The 16,265-nt window shown below is 57.4% G+C and overlaps 2 protein-coding genes across 2 annotated transcripts; both read right to left on the bottom strand.

The window, feature by feature from the left end:
• Positions 1-3,049: 3,049 nt before the first annotated feature.
• On the bottom strand, positions 3,050-3,456 carry PPY (pancreatic polypeptide). The gene is made up of 2 exons (XM_004684106.1): positions 3,266-3,456; positions 3,050-3,125 (listed from the first exon to the last, which is right to left on the bottom strand). The coding sequence occupies exons 1-2, from the start codon at positions 3,454-3,456 to the stop codon at positions 3,050-3,052; spliced, it is 267 nt and encodes an 88-aa protein (XP_004684163.1).
• Positions 3,457-9,715: 6,259 nt separating this feature from the next.
• Positions 9,716-10,076, bottom strand: PYY (peptide YY). The gene is made up of 2 exons (XM_004684105.1): positions 9,889-10,076; positions 9,716-9,797 (listed from the first exon to the last, which is right to left on the bottom strand). The coding sequence occupies exons 1-2, from the start codon at positions 10,074-10,076 to the stop codon at positions 9,716-9,718; spliced, it is 270 nt and encodes an 89-aa protein (XP_004684162.1).
• Positions 10,077-16,265: the final 6,189 nt, after the last annotated feature.

Genomic DNA, 16,265 nt, shown 5'->3' with positions numbered 1-16,265 from the left:
GCACTTGGAGAAGGTCTTCAGTAGCAGGTGGGCTGACAGGGGGCTGGGGGGGTGGGATGGACCCCCCACCTTGACTGGGCTGGAGAACCACCCCGTGACCCCTGCAAGGATGTCCTCCCCAGCTTGGAGCCTAAGAACAAGAAATCTGAAGACCCCACGGAAGCCGAGCGTCTCACACACGCGCCACCGCCAAACGCCATGAAACACCAGCAGAACACCAGGAAACCTCTGCCAGGGGCCTCCTCGCGGGGCGCAGGGGGAGAGTCCCCCAAGCACCAGTCCGGGGCCAAGGAATGGGGGGAAGTTAGTGGGGGGGCTGGGGGAAGGCGGCAATACCACGACCCCAGTGACCCAGGGATTTCTTTCTCCAGACTGCACCTTGACCTCATGGCCCACTCAAATCTCCCCACACACCCCCTTCATATTTTGAGAGGGGTGTTCACACTTCCTCTCCACCTTCACCCCCAGTGAGAACAATAAAGACAAAGTCTATGCTTTGGTGACCTTTGTGGGCAGAAGGGGCCTGATCTTCAAGAGGGAGAGGGGACCTGGGCCCCAGCTGTGGGACAGAGCACCCCAGCTCCAGGGTCTTCCCTGCAGCCTCCCGCTGCATCTCCACCTTCCCCCACCTCACACACCACCTCAAGGGTGGGGGGGCTCTGACCAGGAGGGAGGGCAGGGGTGAAAGAAACAGGAGCCAGATCTTCAAAGAAGAGGCTTCAGCTACCCCAGGTTTCTACCGGAGCCAACCTGGTTTCTACCTTTGATGCCAACCTGGGTTGACATTGTTGGCAGAGGAACAAGCCGCAAAGCCTTGCCCCTCGGTGTCCAGGGCAGGAGGACCTGCCCCAGCCTCAGGGGAAGCTCTCAGCCCTCTGACCATGGCAGAACAAGGGGAGGGGCGGGAGCCCAACTAAGGCCTGCCCCTGGCAAACTGGGTGCAAGGGGTGGCCCCCAGGCAGACCTGCAGGGCCAGAGGCTCCCATACCCAGCTACTCCGGAGCAGGATCCTAATTCCTTCCCCTGGGGTGAGTATCTGTGTCTCCCTGCTCATGACTATACACTGAGCTGCCAGAGAAAATCTGGGACATCCAGAACACAAACTCAAACTGTTCTGCTGAAACTACCCCTCACTCACCGCCTGGACTCAAGAATCTGAGGGGTGCGTGTGCCTAGCAATGCATCTTCGCCAGCCCTGTGCTCTTTACAGCCCGCTTTCCCTTCCAGGTCTTTGGCACCCAGGAGACACAACCAGGACTTGAGGGGAAGCAGGACTGTGGTGACCTTGTGGGGTCAGCGGGAGGTGCTCAGCCCACAAAGTGGACTCTGCATCCACCCAACCTGCAAGCCCTATCTCTCTGCGGGGAGCTTGTGGGGGAGGCCGGGAAAGCCATTCCAGGAAACAGGCATTTCTAATCCTTTCAAGTCCTGCATGACTGTCCCTTACCCGCAAGAGCTCCCTCCCATCCACTCCAGGAAAGGGACAGAGAAATAAGCTCAGTCCGTCCCAGTTCACACACTCAGCACTCCTCCACCCACACACGTTCGGGCTGATGAGAAGGGCAGGGGCCCTAGGCCACTGGGACTCCTCAGTGCAGGCCCAGGGGCAGGAGGACGCGGGTGGGGGGGGTCCCGGTTCCCGCCCACCCGGAGCTGGAGTGGGAAACCCTCAGACTGGACTCCGGAGGCAGCTGGGACTAGGTTAGCGGAGACTTCTCCCTGCAACTGCTTGAATTGCTCCCGCGCCCAGGAATTCACTGCTTCTCAGGGCAAGGCGCCCTCCAAATTGCCGGCTCTTCCAAGATGCTTCCTTCTAAGTCACCCAAAGTCTCATTCCCAGGGCCCCCCCCAAGGGCTGTCCCCACTCCTAGAGCTAACCACAGCCCTCTTCCCTAAGGTGGAGCTTCACATGTCTGAAGGACACAGCATCATCTTCCCAGCAGGCTCCATGGACCCTTCTGGAAGGTGGGGGGCTGCACCTCACATCTGCCCCTCAAAGGCTGCATCTGCCGAGCATTTCCTAGGTGGGGCTAAACGTTGCATGTGCTGTATTCCATGCCGGGCTCACCGCAGCCCTAACAAGTTGGGCACTATCTTTCTCCCCATTTCGTAAATGAGGGGTCTGAGCCTTGGGGAGGTTATAACCCTGCCCAAGAGCAAACACAGAATGTGACAGATCCCAGCTTCAACCCAGGTTCGTCTGACTAGAGTGGCTGCCGTATCAATACCGTCCACGGGCTCCTCTCCTGCGGCACTGGGACAGCTGCTGTTATTTCCCCCCGGGGCATCAGCCCAGGGCGCTGAGCGGGTGAAGTGCTCCCCACACAGTGGGCTCCTCCCCACCATCTAGTGTCCGCAGAACGCTTCCTCTGGCCATGCTTCTGCTGGGCCCCGGCCCACAGTGAACCCCCTTCCAGCACCCAGCACAGTGACCCAGTGACCGTCCCTGACCTGCCCCGGCAGACTGAGCAGAGCCCAGCGCTGCCAGGTGCTCAGAGCAGTCCCACCCCCCAGCTCAGGACATTGGGGCCGGAAAGCGCTGGTGGGAGGGACCTGAGGCCAGCTCAGCGATCAGGGAGGCCTAGAGATGATGAAACGTGGTGATTCCCGCTTCTCTGAGTCACTGAACGATTGGGGGGAGGGGACTACAACTTGTCCTCATCCCCACCCCCCACGACCCCCCAGCCCCTAATTCTTCCCCCTCCCCCCACCATGAAGTGATGCCCCAAAGGCTCAGGCCTTCCCTTCTCTCACCCCACCCCACCTCTCTCCTGAGCACCTCTTCACCTGTCCCACCTGTCCCGCCAGGGGTCCCCAGAGACACAGAGAGGCTATGGGCTTGATGTTTTATTTAGTCTGTGGGCGCGGGGAGGCCGGCAAAGGTGTGGAGGGGAGCGCTGGCCCTGGCCTCAGCGCAGGCCGCGGGGCGTTGCGGGTCTAGAGGCTGGGCGCCCTGTGAGGAGAGGGCAGGACGCGTCTGTGAGGGACCAGTCCTTGCCCTCGGGCCGCTCAGCCCAGGGGGCCAGGCAGTCACAGCACGGTCGCAAGCCTACCTGGGGGCAGCTGCGTGGGGGGGCGCCCACTCCAGGGAGTCCGGCTTGTCTTCCTTGTCTCTCTTCCCGTACCTGAGAGGGGAGAGGTGTGTGCCCAGGTGCCAGCCACCACCGCGTGCCTACCCTGGGGCACGTCCCAGCCAGCACAGGCGGGCCAGGCCTGGCCAGCAGGAGGCCTGGCCCCAGTCCCAGGCCCACCCTGCTGCACCCACCTGGGCCTAGTCAGCATGTTGATGTATCTGCGGAGCTCCGCTGCATACTGGGCCATCTGCTCCGGCGTGGCATTGTCCCCTGGGTACACTGGCTCCAGCGGGGCCCCCCGGGCTCCCAGCGGTGGCTGCAGCAGCAAAGCCACGCAGGTGGACAGGAGCAGCAGAGCGAGGCAGCTCCGGGCAGCGGCCATCTAGGAGCGAGGGCAGAGTAGAGCCCTCAGTGCCGGGATGCAGGGCCCACCCCCAGCCTCTTAGCCAATCACCCACTTCTCCAGGCCAGGGGGCCGCCCACACCTGACCACTCCACTCCAGGGCTCGCCTGGAGAGCACGGTAGCCCCTGGTAGCCCCTCTCGTGAGCAGCCACAGCTCACTTAAAGTAGAAAGTGCAGTGGAGAAGGTGGAGGAAGGTCTGCCTGGCTCCCATCACCCAGAGGGAATGGCACTGAGGAGAGGCAGGGAGGTGGGTGGGTGCCTGGGGTCTGGTGGAAGTAGGGGCAGCCCAGCTCACCCACAGGGTGGGGAACCTGTGGGCCTGCTGCCCCCCACTTCCTGCGCAGGGCTAGACCTGCCGACACAGGCCCTGGAGAAGGCGGGAGGGCCTGGGGCCCCGGTCGCACAGCGGGTCCTCGATCCACAAGTCGCACTCAGGTATCTGTGCTCATGGTCCCACACGCTGGCTGTCTCCGCCAGCAGACTGCCCTTCCAGCTTAAAGCCAGACCTAGGCAGAACCTCGGGTCTCCTGAGGCCCCCAGCTCTGTAGGGTGTCAGCTCCTCTCTCCCCTCCAGTCTCTGGCTCTTAGCAGCCCCTCAGAGCCGCTGCAGGCTGAGCCCACTTACCCTGAATCCTGAGAAAGCGAACGGGTATACTGGGCCAAGCAGGCACCTGCCTCGGGCTGAGTGGGTCCCCCAGCCTCTGCTGTACACCTTTATAGTGCTCAGCCCCCCAGAGTCCCCGCCTCCTGTCAGCATCTCTCATCCCCCCAGTTCTCCTCCCCCATGGTCTCCCTGGTGCCCGCAAAATGCCAGTTAGCACTGGGGCCAGGGAGGGGAGGGGAACAGGGCAGTGACGTGGGTGCCAGGCTACTGGCATAATAGATAAAAGTGGGTCATAATAAAGGTCTCCTGTGGGCTCTCAGCCCTCACGGGCCTCTGCCTTTGGGTACCAGAGCAGACTTGGTTGAAGAAGGATGGGGTTCTAGGACTTCCAGATGACTGAAAGTTTCTTGTCACTGGTGTCTGAACAGGGATTCACCCAAATCATCAAATGAGTCCCTTAGGGCGGACGATGGAGGCTGCAGGGATGAAACGTATGGAGACGTCCAGCTCTCAGTTAGAATAGGTGGCATGGAGCTTCCCCAGGTAGCTAAGCCATGTGGAAAGGCAGAGAGAGCCCCACTCGGCTGCAGAATAAGAACTGGTGTGCCTGGGGGAGATGGCATGTGCCCATTTTTGGTGGGCATGCATGAGCCCCCACACCAGAGATGGAAGCCAGCACCTCTGAAAGCCTCGGATTTCCCAGAGGGCTCCCCCCTCAATTACCCTACACCCACCATTTTATAGTCAGAAGCCAGGACCCAGAGATATTAGGTAACTTGCAGCCCCAAGTCACATAGCTAATCAGGAGGAGACCCACAATTTAAAACAAAGTCTAACTCTGAAATCTGGACCCTTTTTGCCTAAAGAGTTGTCAAAGTGTTGACAACTTTCTGCTTTTTGGCTGAGAAACCGGAGGCTCACACACACTTGCCCAAGAATGCACGACTGTCTAGCGCCAACCTCTGGTTTAGAGGCTCACCACTCCCCACAGCCCCCCGCCCCTCAGGGCACCGCTGGGTCTCCCCAACTCCTGACCTTCCCCTGCTCTGGTCAGAGCAGTGACTCTGCCTTATTGACACACTGATGCCTCCATATTCTGCTGTCCCAGGCTGGTGTGGATTGTGGGTAAGAAATCTAGGGGTTGGGTAAGGGCTGGAAGTGGTGCCCCAGGAATCTAGAGCCAAATCCCGACTCTGCCACTGGCTGGCTGTGTGAGCCTGGGAAATCACTCCTTTATTCCCTCTAAGCTTCTATCTTCCTCAAGATAGTGAGGGCCAGAGAAGGCTCCATAGGGGCCTCTCTGGGGGCACAGGGGTTAAAGTCTCAGTGCTATCAAGCTATCTGCAGCCACTGCAGCAAGAGTTTGATCTCCCGCCAGGAAGCTGACCCACAGGGCACAGCAGACCACTCCTGTCTCCCCGCTGCTCCCCTCAGCAGTGGATTTCAGTAGATTTGCTTGTTCTGCTCCCCACTCTGTCTCTGGTGACTCCTCTCACACTCCACACTTCTGGCCTGTACCCCAGTTCTGTATGCATAAATAAATAAATACATCTTTAAAGAAGAAAAAAAAAGGCTCCATAAACACGAGTGCGCTGCTTTATTCCTCTGAATTCTCATTCCTGATGCATGTTTCACCCAACAACAGCTTACAGCCCTCAAAGCAAATGTAAAGCTCGCCCAGTCTTGACAAGTGCCTGCGTTTGGTGCAAAAGGAGGACGGTGAATGGGCTGGTCCCAGGGAGGCTTCGGGTCAGGCTGGCAGAGGCCACAGCCCAACACCAGGCGGCGCAGCTCTACCAACCCGCCCACTCCCCTCCGCTTCTAAGGGCTCCCAGCGGAGGGCAGCTCCAGGGCCGCTCTGCGGGGCACCAGCCCCGGAGACAGATGGTGGACTCACGTGCCGAGGCCGGTCCTAGGTTTGTCACAGAGGTAAACAGCTTTGTCAGTGCCTAAAAAATTACAGGCACTCCACAAATGTCAACCGAAGCCAAAGCTTCCATTATTCTCCTTTGCAAACAACAGCTTCCTCTCTCGGGTCCCCTCACCGGTGTGTGACTATCTGACTATCGAGGTGGAAGAGAGCGGAGGTGCGTCTCCCCTGAATGGCCCCCGCACAGCGGAGGGCCCCACTCACCTGCCTTGTTCCTGGGACCCACCATGGAGAATGCGCCTAGAGAGCAAATACTCCAGAAACACGGGGTGCTCAGGATAGAGGCAAGCGTGCAGTAGCACGGGGCCTTGACACCCCCACATAGTCCTCCCACATAAGACAGGGATTCTTTTTTCACTTACTTATTTTCTTACATTATTGTTCACTTTTGGTGTTTCTTCGGCAGCACATACACATTATGGTTCACTTTTGCACAATATTTGATTCCTCCTCCCTCTCGGGTGAGTCCCCATAATTCTCCCATTACCAGAGTACCCCTGACCATCACCATAGTCCCTGTGCTTGTCCCGCCCTGTTTTGACCCCTCTCCCTCTCTGTCCCCTGCTGTTTGCCTCAAATTTATGGCCTCCCTGGGCCTGGAGATTGCCTTCTGCTGATGAAGAGTAGGCTTAAGCCATTTGTAGGTGAGGCGATATGACGGTGTTTGTAGCAGAGAATGCCCGTTGCCCGTCATCACTCTCTCCTACCATCATAAAATAGTTTGGGAGGGATGCACAGCTAAGGACACCTTCAGGTTCTTCTTACCTGTGCTCACGTGGCCAAGCCTTCAGCCACTGAGGTGAGAGTCTTGATCACCTGCGCCCTTATGTTTTCCAGTGTGCCCGTGTCTGCCTGTGGCCGATTGCACACGAGATGAGCATAAAAGCATCTCCTCTCCCACATGTAGTTGTAAATGGGGCCTGGGTCTTCTTTTCGGAACGTGGGTGGACCCCAAGAGACTGCTTGGACCTGTTAACTACAGTAGAAGCTGCATTAAGACTTCTGAGGCCAAGTCATCAAAAGAAATTGATAGGGTCAATCTGGGTCCCCCAACAATCATTTGTCGAAGTCCTAACCCCAGACTGTGCTCGCCCTTGGAAATAAGGTCATTGCAGATACACTTAATTAAGATGAAGTTATACTGGGGTGGACCCTAATTCAAAATTTCATTGTCTTTATAAAAGGGAGAAATTTGGACACAGAGATAGACATACACAGAGAGGAGATGTGACTAGACAGAGCAGACACCATCTACAAGGCAAGGAGGGGCCACAGCACAGCACTCCCCCCCCCCCCCGACACCTTCCTTCAGTCTCCTAGCCTCCAGAACCACTGTTTATACCACCCAGTTTGAGGCCTCTGTGATGGCCTAGGGGTTAAGTTTCAGTGCTATCACCATGATGGCAGCCCACCCCCACTGTGACATCCCAGTTCAGTCCTGGCCAGGGAGCTGACCCACCTGGGGCAGCAGACCTCTCCTGTCCTGCACCCTGCTCCCCTCTGCAGTGTATTTCAGTAGATCCACCTGTTCTGCTCCCCACTCTGTCTCTGATGGATCCTCTCACTCCCCATACCTCTGGCCTGCACCCCAGTTCTTCTACACCAAAATAAATAAGTAAATGATAAATACCCTACCCAGTTTGTGGAACTTGGTCACAGAGGCCCTAGCAAATCAATACGGCAATGTGACTTCCTCCTGGTTCTCTTGCAGCGCCCATGGGAGGTGTGGGGGGTGAGTCAGCTCCCTTGTTAGTCCAGCTATCCCAAGAACATTGCTGAGAGACCGTGTGTCGATGTGGGGTCAATGGCACCGCGCCTGCCAGCAGTGAGTGGACCTCAAGACACAGCCCAGGCCAGCCTCCCTGCCTACCCGCTGAGCACAGATCTGGAGCCAGCCTCTCCAGACACGTAGGTGCGCCATCGGCCAGCCGCAAAACAGGAGCCTGGGCTTCTGGGTGCTCTTACGGAGCAAACTGCCAACTCCCCAAATGTCACTTGAATTTCGTGTGAAAGAAGCAAATCAGTTCACTGTTCATTCTGCCTCTCTCCAGTCGATAATAGCCCCGCAATATAATGGGTGTAAAACTAATAACTCAGGGTCCAGCACATCAGGAAGCAGTTTCAAGGTAAGCATTGCTGTCGTCACCATGAATTGCTCACCTGCACGCCCCTCTCCCCAGATAGTGGTGGAACGTGGTCAGCAGTGGCTTCACCACATGCACCCGTTCACCCCAGTGGGTGTGAGCTGACTCGCGTCACTTGTGGTCAAGGGGACATGTCCACTGAGCAGAAACAGCTGTGCACAGCCATTCCCTTAGACCCATGCTCACCACTCCTCTCTGGGCAGACTGCCAACAGGGTACTGTGGACACCAGCAGACAGACCCCACCCATCAAATGCACCAGAACTCATGGTGGTAGGACTGGAGGGAGCAAAATGGAACGGAAAGTGAGTCTCATGTAATGTCAAAATGAACGCCTGCCGGAGAAATCAAGAAGGGCTTCCAGGGAGAGGTGACCATTCCCCTGCAGCTGTTTTCCAGGCGGAAGAAAGGGAAGGGCTGGCCAGGCAGGGGGGTGGTTCTCATGGTCATAGCTGCAGGGAGGTGAGGGATTGGGTTAGACTCCAGTCAGCGGAGAGCCCCGGGAAAGCGGGGGTGGGGGGGTGGGGGATGGCAGGACTCAGGTGTCCCCATGACCTGGTCAGTAGGAAGGCAAAGTTGGAGACTATTCCACTGTGTGTGGAGTCAGTGGTTCCTGAGGGAGAGTTAGCAACCTTGCTCTGTTGTGCCCAGGGCAGGGATGGTTAAAACTGGCCGCTCCCCACAGCACACTCCTGCTAACCTCAGCCCCCAAATGAATCTCTGCAGCCCCATCTTACCATCTTAGATCCCTTCTCCACTCCCAGCCACTACACACTTGGGGGCTAGGAATACATCTCAAGGTGATTGCCCCAGGGTAGGGGCGTGCTGTGGCCCGCAGTCATTTGGGGGCCAGATCTGTCTCCACCTGCTTTCCTAGGCTGCCTAGCATGCTCCATCCCACCACACCTCCATCCTCCTCCCAGCCCCTTTTCAAAACCAAATATCCTCCTGCTCACCATTCCCTGACCCTCTGACCCCCTAGAGAAACTTCCAGCGTTTCAGTCGGGGGCTGTCCACTCCCAGGGCAGCGTTATCTTCTCTTAACTCAAAGCAGAAAGACGCCCCCCAGCGAAGCTCCCGCCCTTTGCGGCGCTCGGGTCTCTCCACCACTCGGGTCTCTCACCACCCCCTCCGCGAAGGAGAAGGGAAAAGGAAATACAAAAGCGCCTTCTGTTTCAGTGACATTTGCTCTTTATTTGGGGATCAGGGAAGGACAGGACACAGCCCCCAGCCCGGTGGGTGGGGTCCGAGGAATGGAATGAGGCGATCCGGAGTCCTCCCCCGAGTCGGTGTGCAGGGCGAGGAGTCCAGGCTCGGGTCCGGAGCGCACCAGCGAATGAGGTCGGCGCCGTCGGCCCATCTCCCGGGCAGCCCCGGCGGTCACCACCTGTAGGAGCTTTCCGGCCTGAGGGGAAAGGAAAAGGCATCACCACCGAGCGCCCCGACCTGGAGAGGAGAGACTTTGGAAAGTATCAGGAGGTGGCGCCCCATGGGGACCCCAGGGCGCCGCGGGGCCGGCCGCGCTCCCGGGAACGGGGCTCGTGACCAGGGGGGAGCTTTCACCGCGACTTGGTGGGGCGACCCTCGCCGTCGGGGAGGAGCAGTCTGGACAGGAGAGCTTCGCTGTCGCGTTTCCCATACCTGGGGGCGGGGCGGTAGGGCGTGGTCAGGCGGGCGCGGGGTGGGGGCGGGACCCCGGGGGCTGCCGGCGCCCGCCCCGCGCTGAGCTCACCGCTGCCGAGTGACCAAGTTGAGGTAGTGACGCAGCGACGCGTAGTAGCGGCTCAGCTCTTCGGGCGAGGCGTCCTCGCCAGGAGCCTCGGGTTTGGCGGGGTAGGCGTCGGCCAGCGCGCCCAGACAGGCCAGCAGGCCCAGCAGCACAGTGACCAGGACGGGCCACGGCCTGCGCAGCGCCAGCATCTGGAGAGTGGGCATCGGAGCCTGGGTCAGCCTGAGCTTTGACCCCCAACGGCAACGGCGCAGATCCCAGGGGGCCCTTGAACCCCAGCTCCAGCGGCCTGTCTGGGACCAGTCCCAAGCCCAGCCCAGCCAGGATGACTACCGACCACCATGGCTGTGTGCGCGGTCACCGCTGCTGGCCCCAGCGCCCTCCTTAACCCGGTGCCTGCGGCCCTGCCTGCCTCCCTACCCCAGCCTCCCTCCACTGTTTCCTGCTGGAGGAAGACTGATACACAGTGGGAGTTCAGGCCTCTCTCCCCACCTGTGCTGGGCCCCTTCTAATTCAGCTTCCTGCCACTCAGCGCCAGTCCCCCCCCTCTGCCATTCCAGCCTCAGTTTCCCCGCACAAGGCCCAGCTGCCGGCACCAGCTGCCACTCACACTGAGAGCTCCAGTGGGGATGAGCAGGAGGCAGAGGCAGGAGTCCCAAGCGCTGGACTGCTGCAGGCGGGGCTCAGCCTCCTTTGCTCCAGGCCTCCCTGTGGGGCTTATATCCCATCCCGGAGGGTGGGGAGGTCAGGGGGAGGGAGGCCAGCCCGAGGGGGGAGAGCCCTTCCTCCTCCTTTCCTCCACCCCGCCAGATCATTAAGTTTCCACCCAGACTGTGCGTGATGTCTCCACCTTGCAGAAGCTGAGGGGCAGCAGCCACGCTCAGACACAGGCTCTCTCAGACAGGGTGGCTAACCTGAACCCCATATTCACCCCCGAGCACCCCAACAGCAGGTCTAAACTTCTGGAGTGAAACTTTGGGTCTAGACATCTGGGGCAGCCCCCTGGGACCATTCCCCCACACCCCCCCCAGGCCAGGGTGGGGACCTCTGAAGAGCAACCCCATCAGACCCACCTGCCCCACCAGGAGGGGAGCAGAGCGCTGTCAGGGTGTCTCCCTCGAAAGTCCTCCCCAGCTCCCTTCCCAGCCTGACCAGAACCTCCATCAGCCCTGATCCAGGCATCCCATCAGCCCTGAGGACAGGAGGGGCCATCTTGTCCAGGCCCCTGGTTCTGGGCCAGCCCCTCCACCCTCCAGGACAGATGGCCGTGGGTGTTATTTTTAGAGTTCTCTGGGGTGGAGAGTCCAGGGCTCCCTCAATCACCTTTTTATGGGTTCAATCATCTGCACTCTCCGGAAATGGCTCCTTATCAACCAGTTGGGCCCACAGGCCCCACACATCCCAAGAAAGGACAGGGTGCTTCGCTGGGCGCGAAGGTGGCAGAGGACAAGGGGATGCAGGTGCTACCCTCAAAGGAGAAGAAAAATTGCTCTTCTTGGGGCGCTCTTGTCCGAGGGGCAAGGTGCAGCCTGTTCTCTAGAAAGCCCAGTCTCAGAGGGGAGTCGGACCCATCCTTGGGGACTCCCTCTGAGGGGAGGCTCACTCCTGAGTCACTGGGGAACGCAGCCTGAGAGGCTCTCACTCTCTCCAGCGGCCCAGTACAGAGACAGAGGCACAGAGACAAGTCTGGCCCAGTGTGGAGAGGAGACAGCAAATGGGAAAGCAGCTTCATGCTGAGGCGAGGACGGGGCTGAAGGGGGCGAGGACAGTCCGGAGAGGGTCCGGGGGTGATGCGGAGTTTCCGGAGTGCTGATTCCAAGCATAAAGGTATGGCTGGAGTAGTGAGATGCCCACGGGGAACCTGTGGCACCCCCAGGAGTCCCACATATGTTGGCGGGATGCGATTACAGGGTCCAAAGACAGATGGGAGAAGGAGAAACTAGAAAGCATGGGGGAGCCCCAGATTCAGGGCTCCTGAAGAAGTTGCACCCCCACTCCCTTTGACGTTAAAGTAAAGAGCAAAAGTGGTCCCCAGCGTGGACCAGGACCCAGCAGCCCACACCCTCACAAGTCCTCCGACCACCACACCTACCTCCAATTCCACTCCCCAATTACAGAGCAAACTGATTGGTTCATTAATCACCAGCTCCTTATTGAAGAGGTTATTAATTTGTTAATTAGTGAGGACAATGCCTCAGCCCTGGATCAATGGGCTCAGCACCCCTCTTTCGCTCCCCCCATGCCATCACTGACCCATGACTCACTCACTGTGAGACATGTCTGGGCAGTGAGGGGGCTGACGTCCGTTAGGGGAGAAACTTGTTTGCTGCGCCGCCCCCAGAGCCCGGCACAGAGCAGCGGGTGGCGCTTGTGGGGCCCTGTAAGTGCCGGAGCGTGAGGGCGGCTTCCCTCCCTACAAAACGGTCATTTGTAGACTTGGGACCAAAACCGGCCTCCAACTTGTCCTCAAAGGGTAGGGAGCACAGAACCACTGGCGACCCCTTGATCCCCATTCTGAGAGTTTCTAGAAAGGCCACCAGGGGTTGGGGAAGCTGTGGGCTTGGGCCCTAACTCACCTTTCCCCTCACCTAGTAGACTCCAGGGTCACTCATGAAGGTGGGGCGGCTCATGCCACGCACCCCAGAGGCTCCCCCTGCCCCTCCCTGCAGGCCTCCCTGGTGAAGCACGCACTGGGCACCCCCAGGCTGCATGTCCAGAGTCCTAGAGAGACCGGGTGCCATGCGACGGGAGGGAAGCCACCCTCACCCAGCAGCACTTATAGGGCCCTACTATGCGTCACCCGCTGCTCTGTGCGAGCCGCTGGGGACAGAGCAGCAACCACGAAGGCTCATTTCTTGCTCTTGGGAGCTTACATTCTAGTGGCAGGAATGGAGAATACACGGGAGAACAAGGAAGCATGTGGTATCTGACGGACAAAAAGAAACAGGGTTCGGAGGTAAAAGAGTACTGGGGCGAGGAGGCTTGTTTATGTTGGGGAGTTGGAGGAGGCCTCACCTATGAGACGGGGCTTGAAGGTAAGGAAGCAAACACGCGTCTGACTTGGCAAGAACACTCCAAGAGGCAGAAAGAGCAGGGAAAGACCCCGAGATCAACATGGGCAGTTTGGGGAAGGAAAAGGCAGTCCATGTGGCGGGAGTGGCCTGTGCAATCAAAGTTAGGGGGAGAGGAGGTCAGGAAGGCGCCGGGAGTGACCACGCAGGGCCCCTAGGTGGCCACAGAGACTTGGGCTTTTGCTCAGCAGGAGATGAGCCCTTTGGTCAGAGTAGTAACATAAGCTGACTTGTGTTTTAAAAGAATACTGGCTGCTGAGAATAGCCGGAAGTGGGGCCAGGTCAGGGATTTACTGCAGTGAGGCAGCCAGGAGATGGTGGTGACATGCACACCTGCACGTACGCACACACGCACACGTCACATGCATGCACCGCAGCAGCTCACAGCGGTAAACACTTTTCACCCAAGAATAATTTCCAGTTATGTGCCGCAGAACGGACGGCCTGTCAGCCACCCCGCTGAAGGAGTCCTCCAGAGAGGGTGGCAGAAAGCAACGCCTGTTGCAGCATTAGGTGGTGGACGGCCTGCCTCTCACTGCTCGGGCCTGTGAAACCCTGCCTGGCCTTGAGTACCAGCTGCCACCCAGGGACAGTGGCCTCCATGACAGCACATGTCTCCTTACTTACTCTGACACTGCCCAGAAAGAAGCAGAATCAGAAAGAAACAGTTGACACCTTTGGAAAATGGCTGCATTCTTCAAAGGTGTATCAGCCAAAGTCACGGAAGCTCGGGATCTCCGCGGACCGAGCTTCGGTCGGGAGCAGGCAGAGGCCGGCGCCCCGTGACCTGTCACTGTGTGCAAAGCACCGGGCGGGTAAGTGGGAGCAGGTGTGAGGGAGGCCGAGGGACGGGAGGGTGTTGTTCACACTCTTCCTCACACGGATTCTGGCTATATGGAGGGGGTGGGGTAGGGAGCCCAAAAGGCCAAGACAGAAGGGATTTTCACTTCTCGTAGTAGAAGTTCTCCCAGGAAACCCCTCGCCAGAAGGGGCAGGCCCAGTGTGGCACAAGGATGGAGCCGTGGCATGGGGAAAGGGCCTGGCCAAGGCTCAGTCTTCTCTCTGGAATGAATATCTGCAAACACCTGCTACAGAGGACCAAGTAAATATTTGGGCCATGGCATCTCCGTTTGGCTTGGCCACTGTTGTGCCAAAATCACCATAGAACTATGCAAACAGCAAGTGGACAGGACTGTGTTGTAATAAAACTTTATACGTGAACATTAAAAACTGGATGTCACACAATCTTCACGCATCATGATACTGTTCTGACTTTTTTCAACATTTAAAAATACAAAACCCTGGACTATGGTCATGGCACAACAAATCATAGGGTGATTTGGTGATGAGAAGCCCACAGGGATTACAACTGAGATGGGGAAAGGCACAAAATGATGTAAAAATAAACTATTATGTTAAAATTTTGAAAAAGAAAAAAAAAGCAAAACCAGTCTTTGCCTACCAGTAGACAGCTGGCTGGAGAAGGTGGGGCCTCCCCACATGAGGGACACTGTCAGCCCTAAGGAAGGACGGATGTAGCCTTTAAGAGCAAAATGGAGGGTGCTGGAAGGAATTATGGGCAGAAAAGCAAGTAGGAGGGATAAAGACAAACACCGGACCTTTACATAGCATGATTTTACAGAATAAAACGCAAAAACGAGAGGACATTAATAAGCGGCGGTTCTGAGGTTGCAGGGAGTGAGGGAGGGTGTGTGCAGGACTGTGAGGGGATAGAAGAAGACACCAGTTACCGGGGAAAGCAGCCTCCGTCCACAGGATGTGCAGAAGTCCACACAGCAGGGGCAGGTTCCGCCCCGGTGAGCTGTCTGTTGGCCAAGAGTCGGGTGGTTTTGTTCTTTGCCCTGTGGATGCCAAACATGCCAGTCTCTGTATCACAGGGTCACGTTATTCAATGAATTACTACACAAACTGATGAAATGTGAGTGCAAGTAGTTGTTTCCTTGGACAACTGAATGGTTTGGAAAACTAAACACAACTTGGACAACTGAATGGTTTGGAAAACTAAACACAACTTGCTAACACGCTGCATTTGAAGGCGAGCTATATAACATGTTCAGGGAAGACATTGTTTTTTTTTTTTTTTAAATGTTCAGGGAAAATCCTAAAAATCTGGGCAGGTTCCTTCTAGGATAGCTGCACACATGTCTGCACGTTTCACCCCATTGAATCCAACCAGAATAGTAAATTGTGGTTGCAAAACAGACCAGGTGGGGGAACTGGAGTCAGGAGACCCAGAGAAAGGTCAATGCCTGCAAGTTTTTTCTTTGACGTTGAAACAAAACAGCTAATGCGGGCAAACGCTGTTTATGCTGTGGGCTTCCAATGGCTTTTTCAAAAGGCTGAAAACATCTGCCAACATCAAAACAAGGGCTTCTCCAGTACTTTATATGTTTTCTACATAGTTTGTTTTATATAGTTTACATATGCGGTATGTATGGTACTTTGACATTCTGAAGAACTAATAAAGAATTTCTTTAACGTCAGTAATGATAAAATGTGGTTGTACATTCAGGAACAGGGATAGTGAGGGGCTCTGAGGGTTAGACACCCCTCCTCCCAGCCAGCCGCCAGGCGAGGCCCCCAGCACACAGCACGGTGTGTGGTTCAGTTCCTAGGTCTCCGCGTGTGGGGACCGACAGTCGCAGGAGTCTGGCTGCGGATACGGCTGCTGCAAGGACGCAGTCCTGACAGCCGCATGGATGCTGGGGCCAGATCACAGCCTGCGTCAGCTCACGGTCCCTGCCCTGAGCCCCAGCCACGTCCCTGTGACTCCCAGAGTCACATGGTGTTGTGGGTACCTAGGTAAAGGGTCAGTGAACAAGGGGGGAGATACCAGTGCAGCTGTCTTCACAGAGACCAGAGCGCTGCAGCTTAAACTCCACTGAGTTTCTCTCCCACGGGCGGGTCCAAGCTGGCGGCTGACCCCCGGTACGGTGGTTCTGACTCACCAGGAGCCCAGGAATACCTTCTACCTGTGACCCCAATGTCGTTGCACCCACCTGCATGGCTGAAGAACATTTACACACACATACTCCAGAATGAGACAAGAGGAAGGAGAGCAAGTATCTTCCTTTTAAAAGTCTGATGGGCCACGGCACACACAGCTGCTCTCTTCCTACCTCAGTGGCCCCAACTCAGCCACGTGGCCTCTCCTGGCCAGGAGGGAGCCGCACCTGCGCCCTGAGGTGTGAACTCCCTCCTGCCCACTGTCTTCCGTGATATTTTCCAGCTCCAGCAGCTCCAATTCTCCTGATATCAACCAGGAATTCCACGATTCAGTTCAGTTCT

This window comes from Condylura cristata, unplaced genomic scaffold (genome assembly GCF_000260355.1).
Source record: "Condylura cristata isolate star-nosed mole 26May11 unplaced genomic scaffold, ConCri1.0 scaffold00017, whole genome shotgun sequence".
NCBI classification, from domain to species: Eukaryota; Metazoa; Chordata; class Mammalia; order Eulipotyphla; family Talpidae; genus Condylura; species Condylura cristata.
This window is presented reverse-complemented; position numbering and strand designations above follow the sequence as displayed.

What these genes read in the sequence shown, in the direction of transcription:
- PYY (XM_004684105.1), bottom strand. Translation starts at nt 10,076, where the DNA reads ATGCTGGCGCTGCGCAGGCCGTGGCCCGTCCTGGTCACTGTGCTGCTG. An exon ending in AACTTGGTCACTCGGCAGCG is followed by an intron (nt 9,798 to 9,888) that starts GTGAGCTCAGCG and finishes CCCCGCCCCCAG; the next exon opens with GTATGGGAAACGCGACAGCG.
- PPY (XM_004684106.1), bottom strand. Translation starts at nt 3,456, where the DNA reads ATGGCCGCTGCCCGGAGCTGCCTCGCTCTGCTGCTCCTGTCCACCTGC. An exon ending in AACATGCTGACTAGGCCCAG is followed by an intron (nt 3,126 to 3,265) that starts GTGGGTGCAGCA and finishes CTCCCCTCTCAG; the next exon opens with GTACGGGAAGAGAGACAAGG.